General features: G+C 33.5%; 2 protein-coding genes across 4 annotated transcripts; both read left to right on the forward strand.

The window, feature by feature from the left end:
* The first annotated feature begins 1,681 nt into the window (after nt 1-1,681).
* LOC106128561 (carboxypeptidase B) lies at nt 1,682-9,548 on the forward strand. 3 transcript variants are annotated; one of them, XM_013327003.1, is made up of 9 exons: nt 1,682-2,474; nt 3,914-4,108; nt 4,276-4,535; nt 4,763-4,972; nt 5,048-5,234; nt 5,641-5,791; nt 6,695-6,884; nt 8,710-8,856; nt 8,925-9,548. In XM_013327003.1, exons 1-9 carry the CDS (start codon nt 1,748-1,750, stop codon nt 9,135-9,137), a joined length of 2,280 nt encoding a protein of 759 aa, XP_013182457.1. In that variant the 5' UTR covers nt 1,682-1,747; the 3' UTR covers nt 9,138-9,548. The 3 variants fall into 3 exon arrangements, with proteins under 3 accessions (XP_013182457.1, XP_013182459.1, XP_013182460.1); XM_013327005.1 differs by having other exon boundaries at nt 1,682-2,462; XM_013327006.1 differs by lacking the exon at nt 1,682-2,474 and adding an exon at nt 2,517-2,594.
* A 2,860-nt stretch (nt 9,549-12,408) lies between these two features.
* LOC106128292 (uncharacterized) lies at nt 12,409-13,731 on the forward strand. Its single transcript, XM_013326601.1, has 4 exons — nt 12,409-12,664; nt 12,734-12,877; nt 12,958-13,198; nt 13,473-13,731. Exons 1-4 carry the CDS (start codon nt 12,540-12,542, stop codon nt 13,590-13,592), a joined length of 630 nt encoding a protein of 209 aa, XP_013182055.1. The 5' UTR covers nt 12,409-12,539; the 3' UTR covers nt 13,593-13,731.
* Nucleotides 13,732-14,388: the final 657 nt, after the last annotated feature.

A 14,388-nucleotide genomic window follows, 5' to 3' on the forward strand; every position in this document is an offset into this window, starting at 1 on the left:
AACAAATGTTACCCTCTGATATGTAATTAATGACTGACCAATGTTTGACTTACCGGACTGACGTTCAAAGTATTTTTATGTCTTGATGACAACGACTTTTGATTTAAATATGTCCAAAGAGAATCTTGCTGTTTGCACTTTCTTACTGTGGCCATTAAGTACATATTAGCTAATCTTGGCATTAATAACAAATAGCGCTTAGAGGAGTGTCCTAGGTGGATTACCTACCTTCTTCCATTTTCTTAGTAAATGCTTGTAAGGATGTCTGATGCAATATACACTTAGTAACGCACATGTATAAAAAACGCCTGAATTTTTAAAATAGCTAATCCATCTAACACAAATTTCACTATTTTACTCTTTTTACGAATAAAATAAATAAAAATAAAATGAAATAAAATAGAAGTATAATTATGAATGTAGTTACAGATAGATACAGATATAAAGGAAACCTAAAAGACCAAACCAAGTTATGTTTTGTCAAAAGTGGTTAAAATCTAAATTACTAAGGATCACTAATTATCGACAGAAACGAGTCACTAGAGTTCTGTATTTCATTATGCACGTCTGGTCGTCGATGTCAAAGGTGCATCGTTCCGTTAGCACCTTTCCAATCATAAAATGGACGAAACGTGTTTTGAAACACAATTCGTTTGCTTTGATTTACAGGCTAATTATTTAAAAAAAACAATGGTACACATATTTTACAATTTTTTTTTATTTTAGCCTGAGTATCTCCGTCCGCCAGGCCGCGCTTGTCCAGAATGGCTAAACCGATTTTGATGGGACCTTGACGGGAAGATGGATGCGTGCGAGATATTATAGGTTACAAATTTTTTGTTCAGGCTGAAGAAGTCGCGGGTAACGGTATATAATATTTGATTCTTCATATAAAATTAATGTTTAATATTAAAGTAATCTGTGAATTATTCTCATTTAAGAAGTAGTCACACTTTAATTACCTTTAACTAGGCCAGTGAGTAAATGTTATTTCTGTATACTACCGTAACATTAAATATTTGTTTGAGCTACTGATAAATAATATAATGAAACTTAAGTCACTTACAAATAAATTATTTATGTTGTTGAACACTTGGGTCAAGTACCACGTATGATCACTTAAACGCAACGCAAGAGTTTTCGCTACAGAGACTGTTATTTGTCTACAAAAAAACAACATTTTAAACAGTTCAATGTTAAAATTTAGTCAGAGATTTCGGTGATTATTAAATATTTTGTTAATTCAATACTCGAAACGATGTAATAGAATCAAGATGTGATATCAAGATGACAATTGTTCAGCCCATTGAGAAAACTGCACATAACAATAGCACAATTATACAGGGAAAGAAAGGGAAATATCCTCTATGTGTGTTCTTCTGTCGAACGAACGCATTTGCAATTTTTTATATTATAAGAAAGTTCTTAAGTAGTTATACACATTTTATATAAAGACGTGTTCCTAAACCGTAACATAGGTTACAAACAGTTACTTCGTTGATATTGTACAGGGTTAAAGGAATTTCCTTAACGATACTAGACGGGTGTATTAAATATAATAGTTAAATGGAGAGCTGGAGTGAAGCGGGCGGGTTGACCTAGTGGTAGCGGGTGCATCGAAAGCGACAACGCGTAATGATAGTGGCAGGGAAGGTGGTCGGGATGTCGCACGAGCACGCGCCGGCATCGGCGATCGCGGCGCTGCGTACAGTGCGCGCGCACCTCGCCATGCGCACACGTCCGCCCTATGGCGCGTCGCCTGGCGCTGCTCGCGCTGCTCCCGCTGGCGCTAACATACGCGGTAGCTCTACGCTCGCCTGCCTTATCCAGACCCACTCACCATGCATACTCCGACTACGACTCCCTGGACCCACTCGACTGGGACGACTACAATACATACGAAACGTCCCCCGTTCCGAGATCAGATAAACCGAGTGCCAAAGTTATACTTAGGGGTCATGTTCCAAAAATTAATGTGTCTACAAAGAATAGCAAACGTGATGATAAGAATAAAGTGATTAAAACTAGCATTAAAATAGAGAGTTATACGAACATTATAGTGACTAAGTCGCCTCAAGTTATAAATAGAATTAAAGTGACAGCGGGCACGAAGGTTCCGCATAAGCCCACAAGAGTCCCCGTCCCTAACGGCTGGGAGGCAGAACTGTATCAAAAGCCGTCCTCAACTACGAAGCGGCCAACGGCGCGTCGATCTACGACCCCTCGTCGTGCGGCCACCACCGTGCAACCCACGAAGGCCACGCGCCGCCCTGTCGTCCCCACGGTTCCTACTCGTCGGCCGACGGCTTCTCGTCGACCGGCAAACAAGCCTCGCACGACGACAAAAAAGCCGAAACCGCTGAAAAATAAGAAGCCGTGCCCTCAAAAAAATGTCGGATGGCTGTCGTCATTTTTTCAAGAAAATGATTTGAAAAAATCGCCTAAAAAAGAAGTTAAAACAGGTTGGTTTGTAGGTAGGTTCTGTTTTTTATGTCGACAAGTTATCATAATTATAATTACATTTTAAAATAGATGATAACATTCAACGTGTTGGAGCAAACCAAGAAGCCAAGAAACCAAGAAGACTTCTGATGGTAAACTTCGTCTTAATATTCTGATTTAATCTGATTGTAATCATATTATGATTTTCGTAATGAAAAAATGTAAAATTGTGTGCGTAGGTCATATGTTTTAGTTCAATATCAAGAGGTAAGTACTTAATTGTTTCAATAAGAATTCCTTTGATTTCTAAAAATACATAATGGTACAGTAATGTTTAAATTCATAGTGGAATTAAAAATCTTTTATATTTTAAAGAAGAGTTATTAAACGGTAATTAATATACTTTGGCGTAGGGTTTGGTTATGTTGATAAAGAGAGCGTAACATTTTTATGAAATACATTTATTTTCAAAACGAGAAGATTAACACTGCCTTCTCGTGGTCAGAGGTAGAAAAATAATAAGTCGCCTGCATCCACTTTACGTAGAAACTTATTTAGACCGTAACGTCAGACACTACGTGCTAAACAAATCGCAGCATAATAATACTAAATAAATAGTAGCAGTACCTACTTAATAATACTGAAAACATTTAGCAGAAATCTCTATAATAAAAACAAATATAGTAACAATAAAAACATTAAATACTAATATTATTTCCATGTGATGTCCGTCTCCATTTACAAGCTTCATTTTGCCTTTATAATTCTATTGCGTTTATTCAGAGTCACGTCTAGCTTAGAGTTTCTTCATACAAAGTAATAGATAAGTTTTCTATTAAAATATTTATACCTTACAATCATGCAAGCTTTGTCTGATTGACGGTTTCTACTTTATGAGTGTAATTGTTGATGAGTCGTCGATTGAGATTTGTTGATAAATAACTAGTTTCCGTTTAACAATTACTTAGCGGTTAAGTCGCAATGCGGAAAATCGACATGGACAAGTTTCCTTCGGTGCGAGTTGACAGCCGTTGCCTGATCTCGCTTGTTAGTAACGAGCACCCTGCTCCACTAACTTATAAAGTTTCTCCTTTTAAAGAGGAAATATTTAAATTCTTATTTCTATCCATGTTATTGCTGCACGTGCTGTAATATTTTTTTCACAGTATATCAAATGATGAGTATCGAAATAGTATGGAATAATTTATGCCAGTTATAACGAATTAAATTGATACACAAATATTAAGTCTGGGTTTATTAAGAATGTCATTAATATTCTCCTTCTGAGCATCGATTAAAGGTTGGCAACGCATCTGCAACTGCAAATGTCTATGGGCATTTGTCACTTCGTTATTTCGGTGAATTTAGGTGGCCACTTCGCTCCATTGCTACCTTATGATATAAATGATCCTACAAGGGTTCCAATTTTTCCTCTAAAGGTACGGAAACCTAAAAAAAATATTGTCCACAGGTATATTCTCTTCAATATACAAATGGCTATGGGGTCGATCATCGTGGTTTGGTGGTGTATGGTTAGACGATACTCAATCGAAACAGTCATCTACCACATCGACAACTCCTGTCCCACTTACCACGTCCACTAATAACTGGTTCCAAGCCATGTTACATTCGGAAGAAAACGATGACACGCTACCTAGTCAATCTGGTAAGAACTATACCACATGCTTAGCCTTGTAGACAATGAAAGTGAAATTAAGATATTTTCACCACATACTTTTCTACTTTATTGCATTTTTTGCAAGCAATTCATTTTTACGATTACGTTTCTAACATTATTTGTACGCCAATTTAACAAGCTTTAAAATATTTTAGTCAAAAAGCCCGCAAAGAAATCTCTTAAGAAGAATTACAAAGGGTTTCAATTAATAAGAGCATATCCAGACGCGCAATGGAAAGTTCAGGAAATGTTAGATCTACAAGAAGAAGGCCAAGGCTCCGGCTTAATGTGGTGGACCTCACCGTCTTTAAATGGTTCTACAGATCTCTTAGTACCGCCTGATCTTCTTGAAGATGTGAGAGCTCATTTGAAATCGAATAAAATAGAATATGATGTGATAATTTATGATTTACAGGTAAGATAATTTGACATAAAAAATATCTATCACGGTCGTTGATTTTTATTTGTAAAAAAACATGTAAATAATAAATATTAAGAAATATATGAGTATTGTACCTTAATAACTTATTACAAAAAATACTAGTGCTTTGTCAGAAGCGTAAAATACGATAATTTAATAACCTCTGCTTTATTGTTAATGGTATTTTTCCACTCATTAATTATATTTCTCCTTCAATTTAGAAAGCAATAGCTTACGAGAACCCAAAACTGTCTAAAAAGCAAAGAATCGAACTTGAGCATCTTCGCGGTCACCCGATGACTTGGCGGCGATACCACCGCTATGCAGACATCCTTCGCTATTTGGAATACTTGCAACTTTCGCACACAGATATCGTGGAATTGGTGCCTTTAGGGCGATCGTCAGAGGGCCTACCACTAGTCGCTGTCAAGGTACTTCAGACCTCCCTTTTGATAAACCGGAAAAAAAAAGTTTTTTTTTTAATATTGAAATTATTTCGTATGAAGGTTTCTCTACCATCAAATGAAACACAAGCCAAAGAACTAGGAGGAAGGAGTGAAAAGAGATGGCGGCTAAAATCTTTTATGAAGCCAGCTGTTTGGTTGGACGGTGGTGCTCACGCCCGCGAGTGGATAGCGCCCGCAGTAGCCACCTGGATGCTACACGCGTTAGTGGAAGGCGAAAAAGGCTTAGGTTAGTTTAAAAAAGTTTATGAAATCAGAAAGTTTAGTTAGTAAGCTTCCACAAATTAAGACTTTTATCAATCTTATTCAAGACGAGGCCTATTTTTAAGAGTATATCTTTCTAAAAACATCTGAAGTCTTAATACATTTTTTGGAAAATGTAATCGTTTACATTAGTTGTCTTAACGTCTAACATTATATTATTTTGAGTCTAGAACGTTCTTTAACGTTGTTAGATGGACAAGTTATTCACAACAAAAAACGCCAGCTACAAACAAACAACTTTTTGTGGATCTTACCAGGACTTAGACAAGCCGTAGCCTTGAAAAAGTTTTTAATTTTTTTCTTATCCGTCTAAATTTAGTTTTTTAATTCAGAAAGTTTCATGCCAGGTTTGCTTGATTTTTTTTGCTCAGGTCCTGATTACGAGTTGCTAAAAATGGCGGACTTTTACATCTTGCCAGTATTGAACCCTGACGGCTATGAACATTCGCATACACATGACAGATTATGGATGAAAACGCGTTCCCGCTTCCAAGATCGTTCTGATGATTACTACGTAGGCTGGTGAGTTTTTATATCACCCATATAAACAAATAGTGAATAAGATAAAACTCATAACAAGACATTATTTATCCCCCATTCATCAACCGCTTATTAATAAGATAAGTATATTCATGGGCGTCGTGAAGGGAGGGCGGGGCAAGGCTGGGCAGCCCCCTTTAGAAAACCGAAGTAAATTACAAAATAGATTTATAATCTTCTGCAAAATACTACGATACTTACAATACCATCATTAGATAACTCAAAACTACTTCTCAACTTCGGAATAAAAAAAATAAACGATAGATATAGGCCGGTGACTTTCTTGTCTATGTTACTTAATAGTCACCGGTGAAACTGGCAGCTCTAACGGAAACTCTAAAGGAAAATTTTATCTGTGCAACTTGAAAAAGTGAAATAATAAAAAAGAAAGTTAATATTTATGCAGTAAAGTTAAATATGGTTATCGACGTTAGTCATAAGTTTATATTGTGGGTTTTACGTGGCCTTAAAAGGAGCAAGGAAAATGTCATTGGCTAGCAGAACGTACAACTGGTTGCACCGGATACTAGTTATTTAAAATTAAAGGCTTTTCCAACATAAACGAGAAAGCGAAGTTTTGAAAAATATACATGTATGTATGTCACTTTCACTAAGAAGTGAGTCAAAGGTTTCCTTTATAGGAACTGAATTATACACCCTTTTTTATCTTTATCACACAATCTGCAAATATTATCAAATATTTATACATGTTCTTAAGATCATGTATTATAATAGTGACCAAGTATTTTTAATTACGAAACAGATAAAAAAATCCTATCCACCTTAATTTAAAAAAAAAATTAAGGTGGGCGGAATTTACTATGTTCTAAATTTAGTAATTTGATTTAATCATTGCAATACTAACAAATGTAACATACGGTTCAGGTTTCCGTGGAACTGGGGCAGTACTGAGTGCGTGGGCGTGGACACAGACCGCAACTGGGACTACCGCTGGGGCGAGATGGACTCGTCGCGAGACCCCTGCGAGGATAACTACGCCGGGCCTCATCCGTTTAGCGAACCTGAAACCAGAGCTGTATCGGAATTCCTTGCTGAACATAGAGGTCAAATAAAGGTAACTATTAAAATCAATCTTTTTAATATTATAAATGCGGAAGTTTAGATGGATGGATATTTGTTTGATCTTTGTATCTCCAAAACGGCTCAACGGATTTTCTTGAATTTAGCTCACTCATAGAACATAGTCTGAAAGGACACATAGGCTAGTAATTAAGTTTTTTTTAAATTACGCGCGGACGGAGTCACAGGCGACGGTTAGTATTTTATAACTTTGTTTAGTTTGATCTTTCAATGTCGAAGAGGCGAGAGTGGGGTGCGTGTACTTAATGCTTAAGTAAATAATTATCAAAAGCAGTAAAAAAGGCACGAAATATATTTTCAGTTTAAAGTAATTACATATAAATAACCACTATTATTTTACAACTAAAACTTTTTGTAGGTACACAAAGCAAGAACGCTATGACGTCATTATACTATCTTATTCTAGTCATTGTAAACAGCTTCATACAAAAAAAAATGGAAAGTTTATAGAAATATTATATATGCAAATGTTTAAACGGTTTAGTTTTTTTTTTCATTATTAAATGTTAATTTCGCCTCGAGATATACACTTATTTTGACCTCATTTGTGCCGTTAAAACGACATATGTAGAATTTTTATTTTTAAGCAATAGATATAAAAGATCGCACTGTTTTTTTACATTAATTACGTCACTTTTGAGATGCTAACGTAAATTCAATGCGATGACATTGCTAACTGCAAAGTCTTTCAATTAAATGTAAATGTTTTATAAAACTGTCAATTTGGTGTTTTTGGTACCAGATAAGGTGGTGTCAAATATTAAATTAAAGCTATTGAGAACTTTTAACACACTTTATTAGACCTGTGAAATGTGTTACTATCTATTTTAACGGAATCTTTAGATAACATTCACTTTATCAAGATTAAAAAATCAAAGTGTCAAAAATTTGACACTTTTTTTTATAACCGAAGGGGACGAACGAGCTGTTCGAACACCGAGGTGATCAACGACGAAGCGTTTCCGCCATTTCGCTTATTGATTACTTTAAAAAAAAAGATAATTAGTAAACGTAGTATTGGATATTCTACAAATGTTATGTGAAATAATTGCTAAATACTGCTATCTTTATCGTGTTAAATATATTATAATGAATAAGCATAACATTCAGGTAAAATCTAATAAACATCTCAGTATTTAACTGCATGTAGAATATAAATAAACATCAGTTCTTTTTTGAATAGAATCCAACTAAATAAAACCACTCAAATTATTCCACACATTGAATGCATTCTTCTTGTAGACTTTCGAAAATCATGTCAACTTTTACCGACTATAAAAGTCCCATACTTTATTCTAACAGTACACTTACCCTGATGAGATTCTGCGGTCGATTTCTGCCTCAAGAGACACGTCATATTTGACAACTGCAATGCATGAACTTTGTCATGTAAATTGCATTATGTTTAAGTCACAACAATCGTCTTTACCACAACATAAAGTTATCTTCACGACACAACAATTGCAATTCTCATTTCACCTGCGATGCGTTTCGAAAGACGACAGCAATAGTAGAAAACGACGAAAAAGTTCAAAAATTGTGGCTTTGTCTTTAAGAATGTCTCCAGACTAATTAATTAATAGTTGCCAGTATACAACTTATACATTAAATATATTTTTTTTGTCAATAAAACTACATATGTTTTAACTCTACCAATATTTGGCTTTGATCGATCATAGATTTTTTTATCATCTATTCTATTTGTATAAGCTTGATCTTAAGTCTTCTTTTCGCCCGACTGACAGGAAATACTTATGATAAATTTATTACGGTTCTAATGTTGTTATATTCTTTTCAAGGTATATTTATCTTTTCACGCTTATACTCAAACGTGGTTAACTCCGAGTACTGAGGCCCTAACATCTTACGGTGACGATGGCATTATGATGGAGATGGGAAAACTAGCTACAGCCGCACTGGCTGATATGTATGGATCTAAATACCAGGTACTTATATAAAAATGTACCTTCTAATATAATCTTGATTTTTTTTATCTTCTTGTAACTGTCTACAGGTTGGAACAGCTGCAGAGTTTCGTAAGCCGGCATCTGGCATGGCACATGACTGGGCCAAAGCTCGCGCAGGCATCAAATTTTCCTACCACGTTGATTTGCGCGACTCTATTGGACGACACGGTTTTTTGCTGCCCGGTTCGCAAATCGTACCCACGGCGCGCGAAACCTGGCAAGCGGTCAAAGCGATTGTCGATAATTTAACGCCCGGATAAAAAAACTTGTCGGTTTCTAGATATCTGACACACTTATTGAGTTCTAGAAACTTATAGTCATTCGGAATACACTATTGTACATGAAAGAAGGTTTTATGCGCCTGATTATAAACTGGTTGGAAGATATTATTAATCACGTGAAAGACTTGAATTATTGATAATAAGAGAATTTTGACTTGATATGTTCTTTTTAAAATGTTTGTGTCCTGGCAGTTTTTATAACGGTATTAGACTTGAAATAAAAGAATTGGTGGGAATAACTCGGAAGGAAATTGTACTGCAAATTTGCTCAAAAATGCATTTAAAATGTAATTATAAGACATGATACCTTAAAGGTAATTGTTAGGAATAAGTTATTTTTAATTGTACTAACGTTTATTTTTTTAATGGGAGAAAACAATAAAAAAATGGTACCGATTAAGAAAAATTGTTTAATTTTGTAATTATATGATGACGTTTTCCTTGCTTTCTACAATAATAACGATAACCTGTATTATTCATTATTAAACTAAAACTGGAAATATTGCACCTAAGTAATATTAACATGATTGAATTGGGGTTAAGGCAGTAAATACACACTTAGGCTCTCTTCGTTAGCAACATTATATTGTTTAACGAATTGTGGACGACACTAGATTGGTTTGATCTCCTATAAAAGCATGTTGTATTTCGTATTACTCTTACTTGTATTATTAATGCGAATGTATAAATGGATGTTTTTAGAAGGTATCTCTAGAACGGCTGCTGTTCGCTGAAATTTGTCATAGATGTAGAACATATTCTGGAAGGATACATACGCTACTATTTTTTTAACATCTTGTGGATGGAGTTGCGGGCGATAGCTAGTATTGTAATAAAGGTAACAACTGAATAGAATTACAGTGGCGGAATACCCGAGGGAGTGTAGAAAGTACGTACCACAATTTACATGTGTAATATAGGAAAGTGCGTAACGCTGTGGTTTATGAACCGTTATGTTCTTATTATCAAGGTAAGCCGTTTTATACTTTTATCATTTTTGTAACAATTTTTTATGCCCGTAAGCCAATTAGGTGGGATTTGTGTCTATACTTTCGTTTTAAAAAAAATGTATTCAACACAATTAGCAGAAAAGTCTTACAAAGTTCCTCAGAAAAACCGCTTAAGAGTTATCATTGCAGTTCTTATTGTGGGCGGTTCTTCTATGGGCGTGGATGATCGCCGCGATGTTCTAATTTTACTAATTAGTAAATGCGATTGTTTAGATGGATCGATGTATATTAGAAGGTATCGCCAGAACGGCTCCATGATTCTCGCTGAAATTAGGCATAGATGTAGAACATAATCTGGAAGAACATATAGGTTAATAATTAAGTTCTTTTTTTTAATTTGGCGCGAAGAGTCGCAGGCAACAGTCGGTTTTAAAATAATTGACTTAAGACTAGATGGCATAGTTTTTTATTGTGTGAAGGAATAGCATCGACATTGAATCTTAATATTTTCTATGTTCTTATTTAATGTATGTTCCTATACGACGTATGAACAAGACCGAAAGTGATAATCGAGGTTAAGCAACGTTTTACGGTCATCTTTTTGGCTAACCGCTCAAGTGGCAACTAAAGACGAGCGCTTTTGTATATGAAGATCTAAAAAAAGTTATAACAGTATGACATAGATATAAATTTAATATAAAATTATCTTATATTTTATATCACAGTGGTATAAAGATAAATTTCAGCGAGGTACAAGAATTGTTGTATTTTGAAAAGTGATAATTAAAATTCAAACGATGCCTTATTTAGATAACTATGTTAATTACTTTCGCTGCTGTCTGGTATAACTTAACTTTAGACAATAAGAAACTTTCTCTGTCATATAAACAATTTAACAAAGAAATTAATTTTTAATGACACCTAATATTGGTGAAAAAGCACTGGAAAATTAAAGACCAATTCGTATTTTTTTAAACACCCGGAAAAACCTAAAACGACATAGACCTTAACAATTTAACATCTATAGCTGTCGCCTGCAACTCCGTCCTGGTGAAATTAAAAAGAATGAAATAAAAAAAATGTGTTCTTCCCGACTATGTTCTATATGCATGCCAAATTTCACCGAGATACGTTCAGCCGTTCTGGCGATACCTTCCACCAAACACCAATTCATCCATCGATCTGAACATTCGCACTTATAATAAGGTTTTGTATTGAATTACGTATTAAATAAAGCAGGATATCTACTAATAAACCTACAACAGGTTTTGAATTGACTTCTCGCGCCAATGCTATTTGATGTTATGTTGATATTTGACCATTTGTGTTGTTAATTAAACAAAAATCTACATGTGTAAAATATGCGTTATTCTGTTCTGTAATGCATATTCGGCATGCCTCATAAAACATCTTCCGAATTATTATACATTTTTCCCACGTAGTTTACACACACCACATTTCACGTAATTATCTTACACCAACTTAGAATTACATCGTCACATCCGCATTTAAAACACGTTTAGTAGTTGCTATAATATGTTTCAGTGTTTTGATTTTAATCCTATCTGGGGAAAGTGAATTAGTGAAATACGATTGCCTTACTTAAAGTTAATGCATAACTTACTTTTTAATGATTCTACAGCTTTTTACATAATAAGGAGCATACCCAGGCAACGGGTTTGAACAATGTCTTCTGTTTGTACTTATGTTCAGAATAATTGCAGCCCTACTGAAAACGAACCCTTTACATAATATTTCCGTACACTGAGGTTACTGTGGTTGCCATACCGTTTTACGTCAATTGTAATAAATAATGTTTCTAGACAGATTTTACAAAATAATGCAATGAGAACATCTTGTCCAACAGATCTTTCATAGATACCACTACTGTAATATTATTTTCTCTAATTATAATGTTTAATATGCTAAAGTATGAAAGTTAATTACTCGTCGTACGAAAGTACGAGTAATCTTTGCTAATTGAGGGGTTATCCGATTGCTTTAAACTACATTTATTTATGTGAAGATTGTTTATAATTGTACATATTACAGGAAAACTGAACGAACTACTAAGCATTTAATGAAATAGTTTTTTTTAATAAATAAACCTTCGTAGTTTTTTATTATGAAATTAAACTTATATGTGTAAACTAGAGCTGATAGCTACTTGATTTGGAAAATAGAGCGTCAATTTACAAACCATGAAAAACTCGTGTAGGAACAAATAGTTAACAAATTTTGCTTATAACTAAAAAACCATTTGTCACTGACAGTCAATTTAACAGTGTAAAGTCATTAGACATTGACATTTTATTATTTTGATCAACATCAACAAGCCATTTGAACTGTGATTGAATTACATTTGCAGCAATTTTTGCCTGATTTTCGTTGTTAAGAAGCTTAAACCAGTGAAATTATCTGCATTTTAAATATGGATACTGATGAAGGCAAAGACTCTGCAGTTATAAATGACAAAATAAATCCAACAGAATTTGACGTAACCATGCATGCATTATTAGTAGGTTTAGAAGCGGAAAAATACGTCGATATATTCAGGTACAATTAATAAATTATATCTAAACCAATATTTAAAACCGAAATTAAATCTGGATTAATTGTTTTTAGAAAAAACAACATTGGACAATGTACGCTCATGGAATTAACCGATGAAGATTTGACAAAGTTAGGGGTTGATGAACCAAGCATTCGACAAAAACTTCTTGAGGAAGTTAAAAATTTACCTATCTACGATGAATGTAATTGTAATGTGTAAGTGAAAACTGTAATTTTATATTAAAGTGTCAATATTTCTAAAAAGTTAATGGTAGTTAATTTTATTATTTTTACAGAAAATTAATACCAAATTTAGGAGCAATAGAAATTGTGGATATCTTAGAAGAAAGTTCTCAACATTTATATAGAGTTCATTTAAGTGTGCTAGCAAATACATTGGCTGTTAAGAAAACTAAAAAGATTTCAGATTGTATATTATATAAAGATAAATATGCATCAGACATAGCAATTGCTACACTAAGCGAAATAACTACTATTTTAAATTCTATGGATGTTGCACTACATACTCATTTTAAGGTAAATAAATAATAATAAGCATCTTTTCTTTCAAATATTTTTTTTATGTTTCTACTACAATCTCATATTTAATAATCCAACAGGATTTTTATTCAGTTTTAAGTTTGTTATACATTGTGGACACAGTTTAGTGGTTGTTACCAGAAAATTTTAATATTCTTACAATATGGTTACTATATTTTTTATTACATTATTAATACAACAAACATAACATTTCATTAAAAGGATATAAAAATAGCTTAAGTGCTAAAATAATCTACAATTTCTTTTACAGACACTAAACCAAGAAATAAGTAAATCGAGGAATAAGAAGATTCTTGTTGGAGCTATAGGGAGTGCAGTTATCGCTGTGTTGACGGCTTTATTTGTGAAATCAATAAAAGATCTCAATTAGGTGTATTAATTTAATGTGTAACTGATTCATGATCTTCCTAACGCACCTGGACATCATTTAATATGTTATCTAAGACTGAATTTGTTAATTATCTATATAGAAACCCTAAAACCGAAGAAATATAATTTTGTTAAAGATAACTTTGTTTTCCTTGATATTGTATTTAATAGTAGGTTTTTTTTTTTAATTTTGAGCAAAAATATTATTCCTAGTTTGATCAATTTCAGAGATGGCTACATAGAGATAGTAAATTGTTGCTTTTCTATGTAACCTTATTTGAAATTATCATAAGTAAATGGTTATTAAATATAACAAGATTTTGTTTTAAGCTCAAATTTTGTTGAAGAAAAATATATGCAGAAAACTCAATAAAACAAGAATATAAAGCTAAAAAGCTTTCAACGCATCTGCGGTAGCTCTGGTATTGCTGATGTCCATGGGCGTCGTTGAACACCTCGGTGTTCCCGCTGGTCGTTTGCCCCCTTCTGTTATAAAAAAAATGTATGATTTATTTTACATTCTTACAAAATTAAAGAATATTAGAAAAAGGACATACTTTCTAAACATAAGTCTACAACTTAAATTATCACATACTATATGTATTTTTAATTCTTTTGTTATTATAATTACTATATTTAAAACTGTGTTTCTTTCTTTGATCACACATATAAGTATTTTTTGTTTCAATATTTTTAAGTGTTAATGTCAATGTTAGATTTTCATCGATTTTCAAGAAACTTAGCCATGTTATATTTTATTATGTGACGACAAGCAATATTTAGCTATAACTTATATA

This window comes from Papilio xuthus, unplaced genomic scaffold (genome assembly GCF_000836235.2).
Source record: "Papilio xuthus unplaced genomic scaffold, Pxut_1.1 DF828780.1, whole genome shotgun sequence".
Classification (NCBI taxonomy): Eukaryota; Metazoa; Arthropoda; class Insecta; order Lepidoptera; family Papilionidae; genus Papilio; species Papilio xuthus.

Coding starts and splice junctions, on each gene's coding strand:
- LOC106128561 (XM_013327003.1), top strand. CDS start 1,748: ATGGCGCGTCGCCTGGCGCTGCTCGCGCTGCTCCCGCTGGCGCTAACA. Junction 4,109..4,275: donor CACGCTACCTAGTCAATCTG/GTAAGAACTATA, acceptor AAAATATTTTAG/TCAAAAAGCCCGCAAAGAAA. Junction 6,885..8,709: donor AACATAGAGGTCAAATAAAG/GTAACTATTAAA, acceptor ATTCTTTTCAAG/GTATATTTATCTTTTCACGC.
- LOC106128292 (XM_013326601.1), top strand. CDS start 12,540: ATGGATACTGATGAAGGCAAAGACTCTGCAGTTATAAATGACAAAATA. Junction 12,878..12,957: donor GATGAATGTAATTGTAATGT/GTAAGTGAAAAC, acceptor TTATTTTTACAG/AAAATTAATACCAAATTTAG. Junction 13,199..13,472: donor CACTACATACTCATTTTAAG/GTAAATAAATAA, acceptor TTTCTTTTACAG/ACACTAAACCAAGAAATAAG.